General features: G+C 35.0%; 1 protein-coding gene across 1 annotated transcript; it reads right to left on the reverse strand.

Annotated features, from left to right (window-relative positions):
- Positions 1 to 5,266: 5,266 nt before the first annotated feature.
- On the reverse strand, positions 5,267 to 15,145 carry LOC111999930 (T-complex protein 1 subunit theta). The gene is made up of 12 exons (XM_024032066.2): positions 14,878 to 15,145; positions 14,024 to 14,433; positions 13,672 to 13,833; positions 13,229 to 13,306; positions 9,401 to 9,534; positions 9,124 to 9,196; positions 8,968 to 9,045; positions 8,731 to 8,853; positions 8,482 to 8,576; positions 7,807 to 8,016; positions 6,716 to 6,773; positions 5,267 to 5,613 (listed from the first exon to the last, which is right to left on the reverse strand). Exons 1-12 carry the CDS (start codon positions 15,023 to 15,025, stop codon positions 5,548 to 5,550), a joined length of 1,635 nt encoding a protein of 544 aa, XP_023887834.1. The 5' UTR covers positions 15,026 to 15,145; the 3' UTR covers positions 5,267 to 5,547.
- Between the last annotated feature and the right edge of the window lie 3,496 nt (positions 15,146 to 18,641).

Here is an 18,641-nt window from a genome sequence, read left to right on the forward strand (position 1 = left end):
ATAGTTTTACCATAGGCTTGGGTCCGAGGACCATGCAATACCTTGGTTCTGTCTACCACTTCTATTTTTCTGTAAGTATCTAGTTTCCCCATAGGTTTGAGTCCGAGGACCATGCAATACCTTGGTTCTGTCTAGTACCCAGGTATAATGGTGTGAATAGTTTTACCATAGGCTTGGGTCCGAGGACCATGCAATACCTTGGTTCTGTCTACCACTTCTATTTTTCTGTAAGTATCTAGTTTCCCCATAGGTTTGAGAGTCCTTGACCATGTAATACCTTGGTTTTGTCTAGTACTTAGGTTTAATGGTGTGAATAGTTTACCATAGGCTTGGGTCCGAGGACCATGCAATACCTTGGTTCTGTCTACTACTTCTATTTTTCTGTAAGTGTCTAGTTTCCCCATAGGTTTGAGTCCGAGGACCATACAATACCTTGGTTCTGTGTGAATAATTTTAACATAGGCTTGGGTCGAGGACCATGCAATGCCTTGGTTCTGTATGAATAATTTTAACATAGGCTTGGGTCCGAGGACCATGCAATGCCTTAGTTCTGTCTACCACTTCTATTTTTCTGTAAGTATCTAGTTTCCCCATAGGTTTGAGTCTGAGGACCATGCAATACCTTGGTTCTGTCTAGTATCCAGGTACAATGGTGTGAATAGTTTTACCATAAGCTTGGGTCCGAGGACCATGCAATACCTTGGTTCTGTCTACCACTTCTATTTTTCTGTAAGTATCTAGTTTCCCCATAGGTTTGAGTCCAATGACCATGCAATACCTTGGTTCTGTCTAGTACCCAGGTACAATGGTGTGAATAGTTTTACCATAGGCTTGGGTCCGAGGACCATGCGATACCTTGGTTCTGTCTACCACTTCTATTTTTCTGTGAGTATCTAGTTTCCCCATAGGTTTGAGTCCAAGGACCATGCAATACCTTGGTTCTGTCTAGTACCCAGGTACAATGGTGTGAATAGTTTTACCATAGGCTTGGGTCCGAGGACCATGCAATACCTTGGTTCTGTCTACCACTTCTATTTTTCTGTAAATAGTGGTTTGTCCTCGAACCGCTTTACTGGAGACGATTCCTCCTTAAGTCGGATTATGATCTTTACACGTGGCGTTGATCTCGCCTCCAGCTCGAGCCCCCATCTTTTTCATTTATGAAGCGCCCTTTGTCCGTTCATGTTCCGCGCTTGACGCTTCGGTGCGCGAAATGCGCCTTCATTAATGTCCTCATGAATTAACACGAGTCCAACAGTCTACGGCCCCCTTGAATTTGGTAACTTCATTATTAGCCCTGCTGATAACTCTTTTTTCGAATTCTGCATAAATTAATTCTTACCAACCTTCATCCCCTATATAAGGTGGGGGAATGGTTTCTTCATAATCCATGAACCTCCCAACACAAACAGAAAGAACATACCCTTTCAACTCCCCAACCCCTTTAACAACCCCGCCGGAATTGTGACTGGAGTTGGCAAATATGAGGCGGCTTTGGGCGGGTGTGAGGACATCCGTGCCAAGAGCCGTTATGGCCGCAGCCCCCATGGGCTTCCGGTGCGGCAGAATCTAGGCGTAACCCCGAGGGCGCCATACAAGGTGGCCCGGAGGGATGTTGTTGAAGTACCTAACGTCTCTCCTCGGAGCCACCCCGACGAAGAAGGCGTGCGAATTCATGTCATGGGCGGTGCTCGAGTGTTGCCGTCTCCAACGGCCAACACTCGTGAGGATTGAAGAGAATCAAGGGAACATCACGGGGGAAGGTGTCCCGGAGCCCCTGCATCTGCTCCTCTCTTTGCTCATGCTCCGCCACTCCGAGAAAGGAGTTGTTGGTAGCCTTGAAACAAGCTGGCCCTCCCCCTTCCCTGCTTTTAGTGTCAAGCTCTCCCATTCTCTTGATGCCAATAAAAGCACGGCTTGACACTTCCCTCTGGCTAGTTTTTTAGGGCGGGTCCACCTGGGCCTCTGATTGTAGAAGTAGCTGGTAGGATTAGCTTGTAAATTTGTTTGTAAAACACGCCTGTCTGAGCCTCTGATTGTAATTTGTACTTTTTCTATTTATGAAATAATATCAAGATTTCTCTTTTCGCTGTCAACTCTACTATTTTCTTTTTCTCTTCTTTTTTTTTTTTTTTTTCTTTTTTTAACTTCGCCAACTACTGTAAAACGACCACTTAGAACAATCGCCTGGTGCGCCGGCCAGCGCCCTAATCCTTCCCACAGACGGCGCCAATTGTAGGGACTCAATTTGGATTAGACCCAGAGTATGAATGAGTTTTCAGCCCAACAAGCCCAAACAATAAATTTATAGAGAGTGGATTGAAGGTTTAGGCACTGGCCGTCGTTCACCAAACATGAACTTTCTTTTTTATAAAAGAAAATACTTAGAACTTATTTACAAATGGGGGATGCTCCTTGGCCCGTGGCCGAGGAGCCCTTTTTCTTCTCCTCCTTCTCCCCCCTCCCCCATCTTACTTTACTCGCTTTTCTTATATAGTCTTCATCGTCCTATCTCGTTCTTCCATCTGTTGATCATCCATTCACCTTTCTTCTAGCCGTCCGTCCCCTCAGAGGTCTTATCAGTACTCAAGTGGTTCACTCTGATCAACGTTATCCTGCTAAGGGGTTATATCCCCATTAATGCGGCCAGAGGGGTTAGGTGAATGCATTAAGTGTGAAGGTGACAGCTTGCTCTAGGCCTAGTCTTTCCCAAAATCATCCTTGGCATGCCGAGGACAAGAGGTCCTCGGCGTGGATCCGGAAAAGAGGCTTTCCCCAATTTAGCCTTGAATGGTCAGTCTTCCTCGGCGTGGGCCTACTACACGATGGGCCGAGGCTATCAGGCCTATGGGCCCCACATATATATATATATATATATATTATATATATATATATATATATATATTAAATTTATCAATTTATTTGAATGACAATGCATTCAAAAGTATTATATATATATATATATATCTCTTCAAATTACATATCTAAACACAACTTGTAAAAAATTTATTAAATCTAATTTCATTCCTCCCAATTTTGAAGAGAATTAAAATTTGAGGTTTTAAGGAAATAGGGAAAATGAATGTTTCTTCCGACCCATTCTATTCCTTCCCATTTAAACTCTCAAATAAGAAAATAAACTTTCCATTCACTCTATTAAAATTCTCAGACAATAGATGGGAAAAATATTCTAAAATTAGTCTTCTTACCATTCCATTCCATTTCATTCTCTCCTTCTAAACGAGGGCTAACCTAAAAGAAAATAAATGGGTATGAAAAAACACTTATTCCTCTCTAATCTCTCAAAATCTCAAATTTTCATTCACCCTAAAATTATGAAAAATTAAAGAGAATAGAATTAGATTTAATGAATCATTTACTAAAAGGACAAAGTTTAGCTATAAAATTTGTTGTCGCTTAAAGTTACAACCTTACTCAATATCTTTTTATTTGAAGTGAATTTTAACAAATCTATCATTAGATTACATTTTCTTCTTATATCCTTCATGTTTGCAAAATTTCTAAAAAATTAAAGATCAGTAGTTATGTCATCAATAAATTATTTAAATGACAAGTATCTTTAATTTAAAATTATGTATAAAATATAAGCTTATAGATCATATAGTAAATAATATCCGATTGATACAAAATTTGACATATGTATTATGAGTGTAAATAATATGCAATTCAACGATTAGATTTTCAAAATACGTAATAATATTTATTTAAATGAGAAAAGTTGTAACATAAAGTTACAACCAATTTTGTAGTTAAATTTTGTCCTTACTAAAACTTCCAAAATACCCATATATATTTAGTCATTTTATTTAAAATAAGGGTCTAATAATAATATTATCATAAAATAATTTATTTTATTTTATTCTATATTACTCTAAAACAAGGTTACTTACCTCCTATCCTTTATTTTAAAACATCCAAACATGATTATTTAATTTCTTTCACATTCCATTCCCTTAGATACATTTTATTCATCTTCATTCCTTTATGACAATGACAAAATTTAGCTACAAAATTGAATGTAATCTAATGTTACAAACTTATTCAATAAAATAAACATTACTACATATTTTGAAAATCTAACCGTTGAATAAACATTACTACTAGGGGTGTTCGCGATGCAGTGCGTTGCGATTTTGGGCCATTTTTAGCATCCCACTTTGCAATACGATTTAGCTAAAATCATAATTGCACCGCACCTTATTTTTGCGGTCACATGTGTGGTGCGGTGCAGTGCAGTTTAGAGTTTAATCAAAACCATAGCCGCACCGCACCTCATTTTTGCGATCACATATACGATATTATGTATAAGATGTGGTTTGAAGTCAGTTTTCTACTCAACCTAAAATTAATTTTTCCTTTTTTTTTAGCCAAGTTTTTAATTATTGAGCTAGTTTTTCTTTATTTTGGGTTGACTTTTCTAGTTAACACTTGTTAGGGTTATTAAACTTTTTTTTTTTTAAACTAGGGTTATTAAACTATTAATAATATATTTAATATTAAAGATAAATAAATAAATTAATATATAGAGAGTGCGATGCGGTATGATTTATGCAGTTTTCTTAATATTAAACCACAAACCGCATTGCATCATGTGGTGTGATGCAGTGCAGTGCTGTTATGCTATTTTGCGAGCGGTTTTAGTGCGATTTTTACGGTTTGTGTGGTTTATGTAATTTGGTGAACACCCCTAATTACTACATATTTTGAAAATCTAACTGTTAAATTGCATGTTTTTTATGCTCTTAACACATATATTAAATTTTTTGTTAATTGGATATTATTTACTATATAATCTATAAGTTTTTATTTTATGCATAATTTTAAACTACAAAAAATTACAATTGAAACAATTTATTGATGACATAACTATTGATATTCAATTTTCTAAAAATTTTGCAAACATTGAAAATATAAAAAGTAGATATAATCCAATGATGAATTTATCAAAATTAACCCCTAATAAAAAGATATTAAAATTGTAGTCTTAAGTTACAACTAATTCTATAACTAAACTTTATCATCACGGTAATTCCATTTTATTTCATTTATGAACTCCCAAAAAAGCCCATAACCGTGTAACCCATCTCCATAAACAAGTTCATCTAAAATTCATAACCACTTTCTGCCACCAGCACAATTACCCCATTACTCCCAACCCAAAGCCCAAAAAGGGAACATTACAAACTAAACTCGTGCTACTCAGCTCTTTTGCGTTAAGGCCTACATAGAACTTTTCCATACGGAGTGATGAAATTCATTTATAGTTTTAACTAAATGGTGAACAAGCACAATGACGTTTGATTTGAAAGCTACAGGCCCAATACATGAATTTGTAAAACCACCATCACTCCCAACAATAGCATAATATACAAAGCAAAAAATAGGATACACTTTTCCTACCGTAAACAAAATTTTCTTACAAACGAAGTTTGTGGCATCTGAAAGAAAACAACAGCTGCCTAACGAAGTCCAAGAAACTGCTTATGAGAACTAAAAGCATGACCAAAATATCAATTGCCGTTTCAACTAGTCCTCATCCATCCCTGCAGGCTGATCTCTCTTTGGACCACCTGCTGGTTTTGCCATTATAATCTGTGACATAAAAAGGGATGGTATAATTAATAAAACTCATGTGGAAAGAAAAATCACCAAAGTAACTGAGATTCAGTTTCATATATGTTATAATTAATCAGGTGATCTAAGACCTATTGTAATTAACAATATAAGCAGGCAAAAAGTGCACTCTTCTGATTAGAAGTTTCATATATGTGCACACTTCTAATTAGCCCAGTTATTTTATGCCAAATTCCATGCTTGCTAACAAGTTCGAGAGGTTACATAGGTATTTTTCTGTGTGGTGGTGTACGGGACAACGTGAAATACCACTTGGTGGTTTGTTCTCAAATTCAATATTGAGGTTTGGGTATTGGGAAGCTTGGTACTTTAAACCCAGCTCTCTTGGGAAAATAGCTTTTGCATTATGCTATATAAAGGGATCTTTTGAAAAGGATTGTGGGAGCAAAACATTGAGAGATGGGGCCACTGGTGTTATGCTGAGATTAGGGGTGCTCATGGAGTGAGTCTGGAAGCACATTAATGTGGCGTTTGGTACGGGGTAATGTTTTAGGATTCCCGGGAATGTTTAAAGATTCCCATGTTTGGTTGCAAATTACGTAACGGAATTAGATGCCAGGGGAATCTAGATTCCCCCCTTAAACCCCTCTCAGTGGGAATGTGGATTCCCTTTGAAACAGGTGGGAATCCAGATTCCCAAGCTTAAAGGAAACACTATCATCTCACATTCCTAGGAATCTTAAAGAAATTCCCAATGAAACCAAACATAGGAATAGCTACACTCCTAGGAATGTAATTCCTAGGAATCACATTCCTAGGAATCTGGATGCCAGGAGTAATGTGGATTCCCCCGTACCAAACGCCACCTAAGAGTGGTCGAAGATCTCTCAAAGCATATGAAATTTTTTCCTCCAGATGGTAGACCTATTTTGTTTTGGCATAAAATTATGAAAAAGGCATTTAAGCTATACGAGAAAATAAAAAAGGCATTATGGTTTATAAACTTTGGAGAGTTTTTACAGTTACAGAAATCCAAGCCAAGTGATATTTGACAGTTCAAGCAAAAAACTTATTTCCTTGATAAATAGAAAAAAGATTGGCCTAAATACTAGTTAATTACCTGGTCCACCCGCAGTACAGTGCAAGCAGCATCTGCAGCATATTTGAGAGCAAAGAACCTGTACAAAAGCCAAAAAAATTAAAAATTAAAAAGAAGCAATTTTGCTTGTAAATACACACAATGAATGCCTGTAAAAAAAGAAACACAATGATTCCAACTTTAAATCATCTCAAAACAATGCTACACCAATTTCTTAAGGTTCCATATTTTGGAGGGGAAATTTTATAAGACATTAAGACTACATGGTTATCTTAGAAAATTAAAGTCTTTACTAGTAACTGTAATATGACAGTAACCATGCCCAAGTCCATTCTCCACTTATGAGTTCAATTTCCATATCTTCTTATAATTTTGATTATGTAGAAGTACTCAGCCTCAAGAATCCGAAGTTCCAAACTCTTTACTAAAAAGAATTTTATAAAAAGAAACTACTGAAATGCACCCACAGAAACTTTTCTTGCATGAGGATGACAATATGACATGTAACATCAAGTTGAGAAGAATCTTACAATTTTTTTTTTTTTTTATAGAAAAAATAATTTTATTAATAAGAGACTACTTCATGAGCAAAGGACATGAAGAAGCCAGAAGAATCTTATATGGTTCCGAAGGTCAAGTGCTTAGGATTCTACAATAGAACAGTTTTCAATTTGGCCTTGCTTAGGAGCCTACAGTTAAACAGCTTTAAATTTGATCATTTATATCATACGTAGAGGTTAGTTTTAAATTAACACATATGTGATTTTTTGCAACTCCAACAAACTGAGGGTATTTTGATGATTGAGCCAAGCCTACAACTTTCTATGAGTTTCTTAAGTGTCTTGGAAAAAATTTATATTTCAAAGTTATTTTTTTATTGTGTTTTATCAGCTGTTTAGTTTGCAAGTCAATTCAAGAGCTATACTGCTAGCACTCATTAAAAAAAAAAATAGAAAGAGAAAGTTATAATGCTGGTAGGACAAGGAAAACTCTCCTCTCTTTCTCTCACTCACACAAACACACCATCAGGCATCAGAAGTCAAAACTACAATAACCAACACAAGTTTTTGAAAAAAGCACGATTGGTGACAAGACAATGAGAACCAGCTTACTTAGTGATGTAGAGGTCCCAGACACACAAGGTTGAGACATCCTTGCAAACGCCTTCCTCCAAGTCAATACCCACTTTGCTATTACCAGATGCATGTTCAGCATATAGAGAAGATATGATCTCCATTGCATTAAGCCCAGCATTCTCAGCCAGCGTTTTAGGAACCATCTCAAAACTTTCAGCAAATTTTGCTATTGCATACTGATCCAATCTGCATATTCAATACAAGGTCTAATCTTTAGTAGTTTTCCCAGTCATGCCTCACTGACTGAATCAGTGAAAAACCAAATACAAAAACAAAAGGTCAATTGCTTCCAGTTAGAATAAGCCCCAATTGTAAATTTTATTTGAGGAATGACATTAGAGCACGCATAAAAGCCATTTGTTCCATCTCAATGTAGAAAAATTTGTAAGGCCATGAGGGAGAATTCAGAACATTACACTACCTTATTTTATCCAATTCTAGTAAATGATAGAAGAAAGAAATTTGATAAAAGAATAGTCACACTGACATCACAATACATGGTACTCATATAAGACACAAATGACATGGGCATTTGTATGGTACATAATTTCATTTTCACTAGTTCTTTTTTCCTCATTTTTCCCAAAATCATTCATGTCAGTGCAGTTACATATTTTGAAACTAATGAGTAAAGAGACATTTGTAAATTACCCTGTTTCTTTGTATGAGAATTCCTTCACTCTTTTAGCTAACTCAATCTCAGTAGCTGCAGCTCCAGGTACAAGACGGCTGTCCCGGCACATAGCCTAGCAAAAAAGAATTAAGAAAGCACTAATATGAAAAATGATGCAAACACCTAACACACAAGTTTCAGAAGAACTACAATCTAACCATAATCATAAAGGCAAATCATTACCAGCCCATTAGAAGTACAGATTTAGAGTATTCTATATAAATTACCTTGTAGGTGTTGACTCCATCATCAACTGCTCTTTCAAGGTCATCTAGTATACTATCAGTACTTCCTCGTAAAACCACAGTGGAAACAGAGTTCCCACCTTCTTCATTCTTGACAATAATGACCTAAATATATTTATTGGGAAAGGATGAAAACATCATGCAAACAGCAGAGGGAAGAAAACAAGAGGAAAAAAAATTCCTGAAACTAACTATACTGAAGCAACATCTTAAACATACCCTAACACCACCAATTTCCTCAACTGAAATAGAATCAACATATCCCAAATCATCTGGGTTAGGCTGGCTAAGCTTCAGCTGATGCAAGAACACAGAAAACATTAAAGGCCAATTTGAAAAAGCGCCAATAAATTATCAAGTACTAGGCACAGCTACCATTGCAACAGAACCAGTTGTTCGGCAAAATCGACGCAACTCAAATTTTGAAGAGATCTTCAGAACCATGAGCCTGCACGCAAGAACTATTAAATTAGAAACACTATAACTCTTAAAAAATCTATAGAATAAAATATTAAAACTTAACATAAATGGGCAGAGACTATCAATAATCATCAGGTCTAAAAAATTGTACAACATTAACATGCATGCATACTTGCATTACAACAACAGAACAAATAACTGAAAATTAGGAGAAAATAAAAACTTGACATACTTGTAACGCTCACAGAAGTGTAATGCCATCTCTCCCACCGCTGCTCCACTGACAATTACTTTGGCACCTGAATCTGCAACTGATTTGATAAGCTCCTCAATCTTTGCTTCTTCAGTTTTTGAATAGTTTTCTAGCTACAAGATGCCAAGACAGAAAGAAAAAGGTTGCCAGTCAAGTTATGTAACAACTGATTAAAGAAGGAAGATAATTGTGCAAAATTTTCAGTGTGCTAGATGTATGGCAACCAACATTAGATTCAATGCTGCTAAGACAAAAAAAGATAACTGAAAACAATTACAAAAATGTGAACCAAAAGAAAATTATTGAAATTAGATAGAAAAGCATACCAATCATTTACCACTAATTATGATTAAACCCTAGTGGTAAATGATTGGTATGATTTTCTACCAATCATTTACCACAAGGGTGATTATTGAAATGAAATCTTTATTGGGCAAAAGTGACCTAATATTTTATAGTTCTGATCATGGTTCTTTTTACCATGCGTTAATGTGTCTCCAGAAACTCAATTTTTCACTTCAATTCATGGTAGTCAGAGGCAAGCCAGGTGCTTGCCTTTATGCCCAGGCGAGGCAAGGTGCTCAACTTTAGAGCCTAGGCAAGCACCTTAAACCATGAAAAAATGCACTAAGGCAAGAGCCTCAGTAAATTTAATTTTTAAGTTTTTTATAGAATTTTTTTGTTAAACCTATTGTTAAATTAATTATTTATAGAAGTTTTTTTAAAACCTATTATTAGATTATTAACTTAATAAAGTTTGTTGTAGTCCTATTTTTAGGCCAATTAATTTACAAAAGCTTGTTCTAAATTTTATTGTAAGATTAATTAATTTATAGAAGCTTGTTGTAAAACCTATTGTTAGAATAATTAATGATGCCTAAAGCACTAAACCGTGTAAAGCTTATTTTGAAATTACCTAATTGACCCAATTTCAACATACAACACATGTAAAAAAACACTTGATAATAATATTTCAAAACATGACATACATATCATTTAAGTTATCTATGTATAATAACTATATTTAATTATTTGGTGCGATGCTTTAATCGGGCTAGGGCCTTTTTGTTGCCTCACGCATCTGCGTTACAAGGCCTTAGCACCTTAAGGCTGCCTTTCGCCTTTGACTACCTAGCTTCAAATCAGGCTAGAATTAAAACGTCAAGACTTACATTATCAGGGTTCAAAGTATGAGCTCTTGCCCACTTGTCTAGAAATTCTAAACATCGGTGCAGCAGCTTAGTCTATCACAATTTTGAATTTAAGATCATTGAAATTAATCGAAAAATAATAATAACAAAAACCACCATAAGTCACATGAGAGATACTTGTAATTTACGCAATAAGCTACATGACAGAAGCTGACATATAAATTATAATACTAAATTCATCAAAACAAACAATTTTTTTGTTTGTTTTTTTGATAAGCAATGAAGCTTCTATAAAAATTCTTGAAAGTCTTAATAACAGAGTTTCAACCAGATTAGTTTTTTTTTTTAATTGCAACTTTTAGTATACATTTAGCATTGGCTTATTTAACTTTTTACTGATTAATTTTTGCGGGAAGCAAGCTAAAGTATACTTGTATTTTGAAAATGTGAGGTTTCAAAAAGCTGTACACAAGTCGAAAGGGCTAAAAACTAAACAAAAAGGCTGGATACAAACGGACAATTTATAGCAGAGTTTAATCAAGAAAAAATTAGCTTAATAATTTTAATTAACAAATTAAGAAAAGCAAGAAAAACCATAGCAAGCCATGTTATGGTATTAAAAGGATGGGTAGCATTTACCCAAAGTTACATGAAGGAAACACATGAAAACCGATTCTGTAGTATTCTACATGTGATCTAAGACACGTGTCATTAACACATAAGTAAAACATCTTTTTAAATGTCTTTTGACCAAAATAAAAGTTGGATACTACGACATATGACAAGCAAAACAGAGACATTTTGATATATTACCCGGGGGGGGTGGGGAGGGGGGGGGTGGGGAATAAAAAGAAGTCTTAATTAATGCTATAACAGATGGCAAATCCTCAAGCTTTACTGGCCCAAGGAGTTAGTTTTTGACCTATTAACAAATTGTAGCAATTCCAAAAATGAATTTGATTTACCATAAATTAGTTATCAAGATAAGAACTTCTAAAAAAAATTCCAAGCTAGCATCCAGCTCCTCCCCAAACTCCATTGTTGCTTCACTTGCCCACTGTCATATTTTTTAATTATTTATGTTTTATTTTTTAAATATATGTGACAGAAGACTTGATCCTTTATCGATTAGCTTGATATTGCAAGTTCATACTTATTTCACCTCAAATCAGGCTAGAATTAAACTTCAAGACTTACATTATCCAGGATCAAAGTCTAAGCTATTGCCCACTTGCCTAGAAATTCTAAACAATGGTGCACTAGCTTTGTCTCTCAATTTTGGATTCAAGATCACTGAAATTACTCAAAAAATAATAATAATAACAAAAAAAAAACACCATAAGTTGCATGAAGAAAGATGCATGTAATTTCTGCAATAAGCTATATGACAGAAGACAACATATAACACTAAATTTATCAAAAAAATATATATTATTATTATTGATAAGTAATGGAACTTCAATGCACATTCTTGAAAGTCTTAAAAACAGGGTTTCAACTAGATTATTTTTAAAAAATTGCAACTTTTAATAGTAGAGTTTAATCAAGAACAAATTATCTCAATAACTTCAATTAAATGAATTTTAAAAAAAGCATGAAAGAAAAACCATTGTAAGCCATGTTACAGTATTGAAAGAATGTGTAGCATTTACCCGAAGATACGTGAAGAAAACACATGGAAAACTGATTTTGTAGTATTCTACATATAATCTAAGACGTGTCATTAACACATAAGTAAAATGTCTTTTTAGATATCTTTTGACCAAAAATAAAAATTGTATACTACGACATATGAAAGGAAAAATGAAGACCTTTTGATATGTTATAAGGGGGAAAAAAAGAAAAAGAAGACTTGAGGGCATGATGACATCATTTTTGAAACCAACAATACAGGGTGAAAATTGGCCATCACAAGGTGAGGGCAAAGTAAAACAAGATGACTTTGTGAAATGACTAAGATGTCCAAAGTCCAAACCTAGAAGGTTAGAACCTGAGACTAATGACATTCCCAACAGTGCAATAGTAGACCAATCACATACCCAAGATTCTCACATTCCAATGGGATCACTACATGGGCTACCCAAAGAACAATAAAAAACCAGGATCATTATTTTAACGATCTAGAGGTGATAACTATATTGGCTTTCACCCATGTGGCTACATACATCAAAATAAATCATTAGTACTTTATGTTTCTTGTACTTTTTTAATTGAGATACGGACAAGGTATGGGCCAATTCTTTGGCTGCTTAAACTTATCAAAAAAATTCTTTGGCTACTTAAAAGGAGGCAGGGCAGGGATGATGCCTTTACCTACACTTGTCTTGTTCGTGAAACATGCCACTCAAAAAAATTTGCAAAGTATTTGCAAGTAAAAAATATAAAACAGGCATGTATATTTATGTACTAAGCTTCTAAAAACATTCTTTGACCATGAAAAATTGAAACAACCACAGAAAGAGATACAAAGAAGAAATCGCTTTGGATGGACTTGGAGTAGATAATAAATCAATTGCAAGATAACATTTTTGTCTATTGCATAAACAAAATGAAAAAAGAATGGCCACTCAAAAAATTATAAACTATAGCATCATGTATTATAGAAAGATGACAGATGGAACAGCAACTAAAAGGGGTGTTCCTTGTCAAGATGTACCTGCTCAGCAGAATGAATTAAGACAGTTCCTTTCGTTTCAGTTGCAGAAGAATCAACACCACCAGCAAACACAGCAACCTAAAGGAAAATCATTCAATACAAGCTACAATTTCAACACCATTAATCAAAGGACTTCCCAAATTTAATGAATGCCAGTGAAAATCGTCAATACTTGCAAAAGAAAGAACAATACTATAGACTCAGCAAAGGTAGCACATCTCTTTTTTGATACTATCAGAAGAAAATGAGCTACAAGTCAATCTTAAAAATAAACATTTGTAAAGAACTGAAAAATGGTACTGCCAACTTACTGGAATAGTTTACTAATTTGCTTTAGCCTATAAAAATAACAAAACCATATATATACACACACCAAGACATTCAATAGCCATTCCTGATAAGAGTTATACTTTTAACATGTGTGAGAGCATATCAGTATTAACCTTTGCCTTCTCGATATGCTTCATACTCCCCACAGCATCACTTTTCAAAACCATGCCCCGAACTACTGTAGAATTATGCAGACCTCCTCCCAAGAGCTTAGCAACACGGACATTATCCACATTAAAGTTTGCTGGGTTCTTCGGGCACACGTGGATGCATGCCTATTAAATGAAAAAGACACAATCAGAACTTTATGCTAATAGGAATTGGGCCAAAATACTATGTTGGTCCCAAACTTTAGGTTATTTTAGTAGGTGATTATTTTTAGTCCCTAAAAAACTCAAAGTATACAATGTAATTTTAAGCCTAGGAATTATCAATTACAAATAATAGTGGGCAAGATATAATTACATCAGCAACAAGGGAGCACAAAATATCTTCCTGACCAAACTGCTTGCTAGCAACAGCGGCTCTGATGCGAGAAAGAACTTGATCCTTATTACGCACATCCATAGTCTCAGAACTGTTCTCAACCAGCTCATCCAAGATTTCAACTGTCTTATTGATGGCTTTAGTGTACCCACTGATGATCTCACTTGGGTGCAGGCCCATCCTTATAAGTTCCTCTGCATTTTGAAGGAGCTCCCCAGCAAAAGAAATTGTCAAATTAGCACCATCCCCAATTTCCTCTTGTTGGGCCTTGCCGGCCAAAACAAGAATCTTAGCAGCAGGATGCTGAACCTCAAGTTCATTCACAATAGTGGCGGCGTCATTGGTCACAAACAGCTTGTCTAAATGATTGATAACCATCTTGTTCATACCTAAACACAAGATAAATTAAGAACAAACTACTTAGAAATGCTCTATATTCAGTAACAAATAAAGACAGACAGCACTTAAATGCTAGGTTTTGCACTAACATTTCCATTCCCAAAAGAATCATATAAATAATAAATTTGAGTTATTCAAATCACTTTATTGTAAAGAGACAATTACTATGATCAAGTGGCAGAATCATTGATCACAAACAGGTTGTCTAAATGATTGATAACATTTGTGTCCATACCTAAATACAAGATAAACTAAACTAGAACTACTTCGAAATGTTCTATAATTAGCAAGAAAAAAAATCCCAAAAATCAAATTAAATAATAAATTTGAGTTCTTCGAATCACAAATACATTTACTAGGTTGTCTAAATGAGTTGATAACATTTGTGTCCATACCTAAATACAAGAAAAATGTAGAGAGAGAGAGAGAGATACCATTGGGACCAAGAGAGGTGCGAGTGATAAGGGAGAGTTGCTTGCAAGCATCGATGTTCTTGAGAACGGCTTCGTCAAGACCAGAGAGGTGCTTGTGGCCTTCTTTCAGCATTGATTGTATTCCATGTGACTGCATTTGTAACCCCATTCTCACTTCTCAGATCGATCGCCTTCTTCTTCTTCCTTAAACCCTAACCCTACTATGGAGACTACTCTCAGAAACACACACAAAAGAAATATGTGCTTTTTTGAATTAAGCCCACCAGTGGAATCAGAAGTGAAAACCGGAATGTCCTAGAAGGCCTAGAATCCGAATCCGGATCCGGACCAAGTTAAGGTCCAAGATTCATTTTTTGAAACCCAAGGCCCAGAATGTGGTTTTTTCTTTTTCTTTTTCTTTTTTTGAAGCTGAATAATGTGGTTTTTTCTTTCTTCTTCTGTTTTTTCCTAAACATCTCTCAAGTTTATATACTAAGCGCGTGTTATTGGTCCCTCAGTCACTAAAGTTTCAAAAAATGTATATTATTAATGTCTTCGTTAATTTGCATTAGTTTTGTGCTTATGTGCTTAACGAAATAATAACATTATATGTTTTAAATGATGTGACAAATTTTTTGTTGTTAAAAAATTACCTATCTCCATAAAAAGAAATCTTTTTTATTCATCTGGGTTCAAATCATACTAACTCCACTAGAGATCAACAAAGAGAACAAATACAAATCGAAAGGAATAATTTTATCCAATCCTTACATTATGTCTCTTGCATGTCTCTGTGAAATAATTGGACGATAGTATAGAATGAAGTGTAAGATAATAGGGGTGTTTATTTCTGTCTTTATATACTCATTGTGGTACATTTACAATAACATCTAATTGAAGAAAGGTTTATTAGGAGGTGTGTAGCCAACTCATTGATCCACTAAAACCAACCTAATCCAACCCAACCCATTAAGTTGGGTCAGTTTTTAAGAGTTGGTGGTTTGGGTTTGATTGTCAAAAAATTTGTACGTGGGTCAAGCTAGGTGCAAGTTGCAAATTCACAAATCCACCTAACTCAACTCAACCCACTTATATTTAATATATACTTAAAAAATATATTATTTACTCTTTTGTTTATGAATTGAGTTAGGATAGAACTATGTAATATCCTACTAACTATAAAATAATAAAACCAATTTATGTTGATTTTGTTTCCCAACTAAGTTGAGATAGAACTATTTGATATCTTGCTAACTAAATGTGTTGTTATTTGATTTGATAATTTGTGTATGGTAGTGCTATTACTTAGAATTTTCATATGGCAAGGAGAGTAAATAAAATTATTTGGTTTGATTAAAGCACTAATAAAATAGCTTGTATTTAAATTTGCCCTTTTTTTGTGTTGGTGTTGTTCTAATACTCAGTTAAATAAATAAAAAATGTCCAACCCAAGCTTGTGGGTCAAATTGAAAAAATCCCTAAACCCAACCCATGCACACTTACAAACTATGTTTTAGCTTGAGCTTGTCAAATAGTCCAAAACCTTGAGCTCGGCTTGACTTGGCTTGATTCATTAGTCAACTCTAGCTCAACGCTTTGTTTGTTTTGGCGATAATGTTTTCTAGAAAATAAGTCGTTTTTCAAAATGTATTTTCTATAAAACTTTCTCATTTTCTTATGTTTTGTTTAAATGAGTTGAAAAACAATTTCATAGCTTCCCTTATTTAGCTTGCTATGAAATAGAGTTGTTTTCCAAATAAAATTAGTGGAAAACAATCTCTAAAAATAAGCCATATTTTTTTAGTTGACCAAATATAGTTTTCATTTGACTTTTTTTTTTTTTATGCTACCAAACACTGAATATACAAAAAACTATTTTTACACAATGTTTTCCATTTAAACAAACGAAGCACAAGCTCAAACTCAAGTTTAATATTTAACTTTTGAGCTCGAGATACAATACAAGTACATTATTGTTGATGCCCATTTTTTGCAAACCTGTACCCAAAGGCCCATAAGGAAGAAAGCCCAATGAGAAGCAAGGCCCAAAGACTCACCAAGAAGACCGAAGAGCAAAGAAAGAAGTGCAAGTGAAAGCCATCTGCCGCAAAATACAAGTCTACCACAGAATACAAGTCTACCGCAGAATACAACTTTGCCGCAGAATACAGTTCTTTGGCAGGATGGCTTCGGCAGATGAAGATAAATTGGGTCCAATGCCCTTTTGATCCGGTCAACATTATTTGGCCCACAAAGGCCCAAATCCTTTTGTATAAAAAAAGATAGGTGTAGGAACTGATATGAAAAAGAACGATGAAAGGAAACAAGGAGCAGTAGGAAGTGTCAGCAGTAGGAATCACGTGAAAGAAAGAAAAGCCCAAACTAAAGAAAATGACAAACATAGCAAGAAACGTGTGAAAGACTTGCAGCAGGACAAAACAGAGTTGATCTGCTATGGCAGGAATGGAGTGGGAACGAAAGAAGACAAAAACAGAAGGGTCGGGGTACCACCAACCCGTACCCAGCCAATACAAGGGAGGTGGTCTCACAGTTAAAGAGATTTAGAGGGTGTGGTTTGGTGGTGAGGGGAAAAGGGGATCTATATTTGGTTTCCTACCATTACTTCTTTTGGGAATATATCCTGCTGGAATGGTATCTTACCCAAAAGATGTAATAAATGGTTGGGACCATCTGATACATGCCATAGAGCTAGGTAGTGAGGTAGCCCAATCCTGATCTTTGAACCTAGAGGTAGAGGTATACAGCAGGAACAAACAAAAGAGAATTTTGTCGTGCAGCAAACATGTTCTAAGCAAATGGCAATGGTCAGGGCAACCAATGGGTGAGTGGGTAATCTTGAAAGGATGCCCACAACAAACCAAAGAACAGTTGGTGAAGCCCTAAGGATAAAATGGAGAAATCCCATTAAATCAATTTGCTATAAAAGGAAGGTAACCATGGCAGAAAAAGGGACGGAGGTAGAGGAAAAAACAGGGGAAAGAGTGAAAAATAGGGGAAGAAGAAAAACACCCAGAGAGGAGAGAAAGAAAGAAAAAGAAGAGAGAAAACACGGCAGGAATAGGGGCATGCATTAATAAACCATCTTTTCTCTCCCTCTTAGCAAACCCACTCTTTAAAATCTCCAAAAGTAATAGCTAGTAGTCATTTACGCCTATTCTCCAAAATGAACAACTTTTATGGTAGGAGCCCATGATAAAGTTGTTGAAGTTGGAGTTTGGGTTCTTTCTTGGTTTACTTATTCTATGGGCAGATTTAATACTTCATTTTAATTGCAAATATATTTGATTTCTCTCATTATAACTTATATCTACCGTATTTAGTTATCTTGCTGTAGCACATTTTTATTACATCTGCCGCATTAGTTGTCCTGCTGTGGTGTCTTTACTTGTTGTACTTGTTATTCTGCTGTAGCACATTTTTTATTATATTCACCATGTTAACTATTGTACAAGCTAAACCTTTCCTGCCAAAGCTTTCTCCTTTATTTGTTATTACGTGTTTTACTTTTGACACAAACTAATCATTATCCTGCCATAAGTATATATATACATATACATTGTTTCTCATGTTCTGAAAAATATATTTTATATATGTATATGTGAATACATATAAGTATATATACTCATATATGTATGTATATATTTGAGAATATGCTAACCCATTTAAACTAACATTTGTTTGATAGATATTTTCTTTGGATTTTAGATTTGTTTATGCGTAGGAAGTAGAAAAGTGTTTCTACAGTAAAAACGAAGAGTGGTCAT

This window comes from Quercus suber, unplaced genomic scaffold (genome assembly GCF_002906115.3).
Source record: "Quercus suber isolate HL8 unplaced genomic scaffold, Cork oak 2.0 scaffold_862, whole genome shotgun sequence".
Taxonomy (NCBI): Eukaryota; Viridiplantae; Streptophyta; class Magnoliopsida; order Fagales; family Fagaceae; genus Quercus; species Quercus suber.

Bases quoted from the DNA above. Each gene is read 5' to 3' on its own strand.
- LOC111999930 (XM_024032066.2), bottom strand. From the start codon at position 15,025: ATGGGGTTACAAATGCAGTCACATGGAATACAATCAATGCTGAAAGAA. The intron at 13,307-13,671 runs GTTAATACTGAT...ATTTTCCTTTAG, and splicing joins AGCATATCGAGAAGGCAAAG to GTTGCTGTGTTTGCTGGTGG. The intron at 9,046-9,123 runs GTAGCTGTGCCT...TTCTTGCATCAG, and splicing joins CAACTGGTTCTGTTGCAATG to CTGAAGCTTAGCCAGCCTAA.